This window comes from Porites lutea, chromosome 8 (assembly GCF_958299795.1).
Source record: "Porites lutea chromosome 8, jaPorLute2.1, whole genome shotgun sequence".
NCBI classification, from domain to species: Eukaryota; Metazoa; Cnidaria; class Anthozoa; order Scleractinia; family Poritidae; genus Porites; species Porites lutea.
Window position 1 is genome coordinate 15,939,100 of NC_133208.1, and position 2,232 is coordinate 15,941,331.

The following is a 2,232-nucleotide window of genomic DNA, read 5'->3' on the forward strand; positions in this document are numbered from 1 at the left end:
GACGCAGTTTACTAAGACGGTTAATAAACATTCATGCTACTTTTCAACTTTACCGTTCAATCAGAACACCTGTATATTCACATAGGAAAAGCGAAAGATATATTCAAAATAAAAGGATATTCGAAAATGGTAAGCGTCTGATGAAACATGCATCCTCACACCCTTTTTTGTTTCTGTACTGATCAAAATACTTTTTGCATTTACTTAATAAAGCTTCAAAACGTCATAAAAAATCGACTTCATTTCAGTACATTTGGAGAGGGGCTTATATCCGGAGGGACTTGATGGGCCTACTGGTGGTGGTGGTGGTGAGGGGGGAGGTGAGGAAGCTGATGGGCGGGAGTTTTCAGTAAATTAAAGTGCCGTAAACAAAGCAAATATAAGAAAAGCCTTTGATAATTTTTTTTTTTCACTAGAACATTGTCTTGTAAACATTAAGCTCATACAGGAGCCCATCAAATTTGATAGGCTCCTGGCTCATAGCCCAAGAGGTACATATGGGTGGAGGTATTCCTAATTTTTGTCCTCAACGCAGACCCACGTTCATGCACGCATTTTGGACCTATTTTCTGCGACGCTGCTCAGCAGTGGTTTAAATTCGAGCAGGTTCTTGTTGGAGATTTTCTTTGTATAGCCGCCGTCTCAGTCACTTTAAGTGCATCATCGACTGAATCGAGCAAAAACATTTCAATTTCATTGTGACCCAAGGAAACGCCGTGTATACGCAAGCTCTTGTCATCTTTGAAACACGTCTTTGTTGCCTGTGATAATTCGCTCTCAGTCTTTCTCTTCTGACAAGGAACACAATAAAAAGGATTCTGCGAATTGTGAAAATCTCTGTGATGCGATGCCTGGTAGAAAACGGACTGAAATCTCTGAGGGCATTTGCGGTTTTCATAACAAGGAAGTGGGTACACGCTGTAAAAATGATCCAAATATTCCTCTCTTGTAGGAAAATATTGGCCGCAAGAACAGTTGCATTTCTTGTGAGAGTTTTTCATGTGAACTTCTTTTTGTTCGTGGGAAATAAATTCCTTATGTGGACAGAACTTGCACGTTATTCGCTTTTTTAATGTAGATTGAGCTGTTTGAGTAAAGAGCGTTGCTTTCTTTTCTGCCTTTGGAGTGGGAAGGAATATGTTGTGCGCATTTTTTATGTGCGTCGATTTTAGATCGGCTGAACAGAACAGCTTCCCGCAGTTTGGGCAGTTCGTCTGGGCAGCTTTATGTTTGACAAGGATTTCCTCGGAACGAAATCTTTGATGATAGCCATAACATGCTTGGTTGTCACAAAAATAGTCATGTTCTTCTAGATTGTGCTGTTCTGTCTCTTCAGCGTTCGAGAAGACGAGACGACAGAAAGTACACGAATTCGACAGAACGCTAAAAATGTCATTCTCCGTTCCGTTGATCTCTTTAACATTCAAATAAGGACTAGACGACTTCAAAATGGCAATGAGCTCTTCGTGCTGTCTTTCCCGCTCAGAAATCAAATACACCCACAACGTCTTGTTAACGTCGAGGTCCTCAAAATCTCCATATTTCCTCAGAAGGTAGGCTGTAAACCCCGTATTTGATGCATATGGAGAAGACGTCAAGGAAAAATGATTCTCTATCCAGATGTCGTTCGGTGGAAGTGCTTTCAATGGCGTGTCTTTTCTTAGAAAAACATGCAGCTTGAGTGATGACTTGGCGTCTTGAGAAGCAAAGTTGATTTCTTCGATGAAGTTTCGACAACTGCTCTCCCAAACCAAATAGAACTCGTTGAAATCTTCAGACTTTGTCTCCATCGAAGTTTCAGATTAACCGTGTCCAATTGGACACGGTTGCAAAGCAAGTGAAAATCAAATGGCCAATACTGTTTTCACGACAAGATAAAAATCGTCAGTGAGTTTTTATCCGTCGATTCTTTGTGATTCAAGCTATATATACTAAACAGGTGCTTAAACAGCATAAACGAGAAGATATCAAGCTGTCAGAAAAGACTTTGTTTCACCAAAGTCAACATGACAAAATCGTTTTCAATCGACTTATTTTCAACACTGGCAGAATGCCCGCTAGGAAGATTACCAGTGTACAGAAGTTGGGATTTAGACTTGCGGCGGAAAGAAGTGACAAAATCACAGAGTACTTCATTAGAATAACAAAACGGACTTTTTCGTTTTAATAATTAAAAAGACGGAACTGATCGTAGTGTTAAGAGGCTGTAACTCTAAGTGGTTGTATCGGCCC

General features: G+C 40.3%; 1 protein-coding gene across 1 annotated transcript; it reads right to left on the reverse strand.

The window, feature by feature from the left end:
- Positions 1-550: 550 nt before the first annotated feature.
- On the reverse strand, positions 551-1,923 carry LOC140946449 (uncharacterized). The gene has a single exon (XM_073395573.1). It carries the CDS (start codon positions 1,788-1,790, stop codon positions 582-584), a length of 1,209 nt encoding a protein of 402 aa, XP_073251674.1. The 5' UTR covers positions 1,791-1,923; the 3' UTR covers positions 551-581.
- Positions 1,924-2,232: the final 309 nt, after the last annotated feature.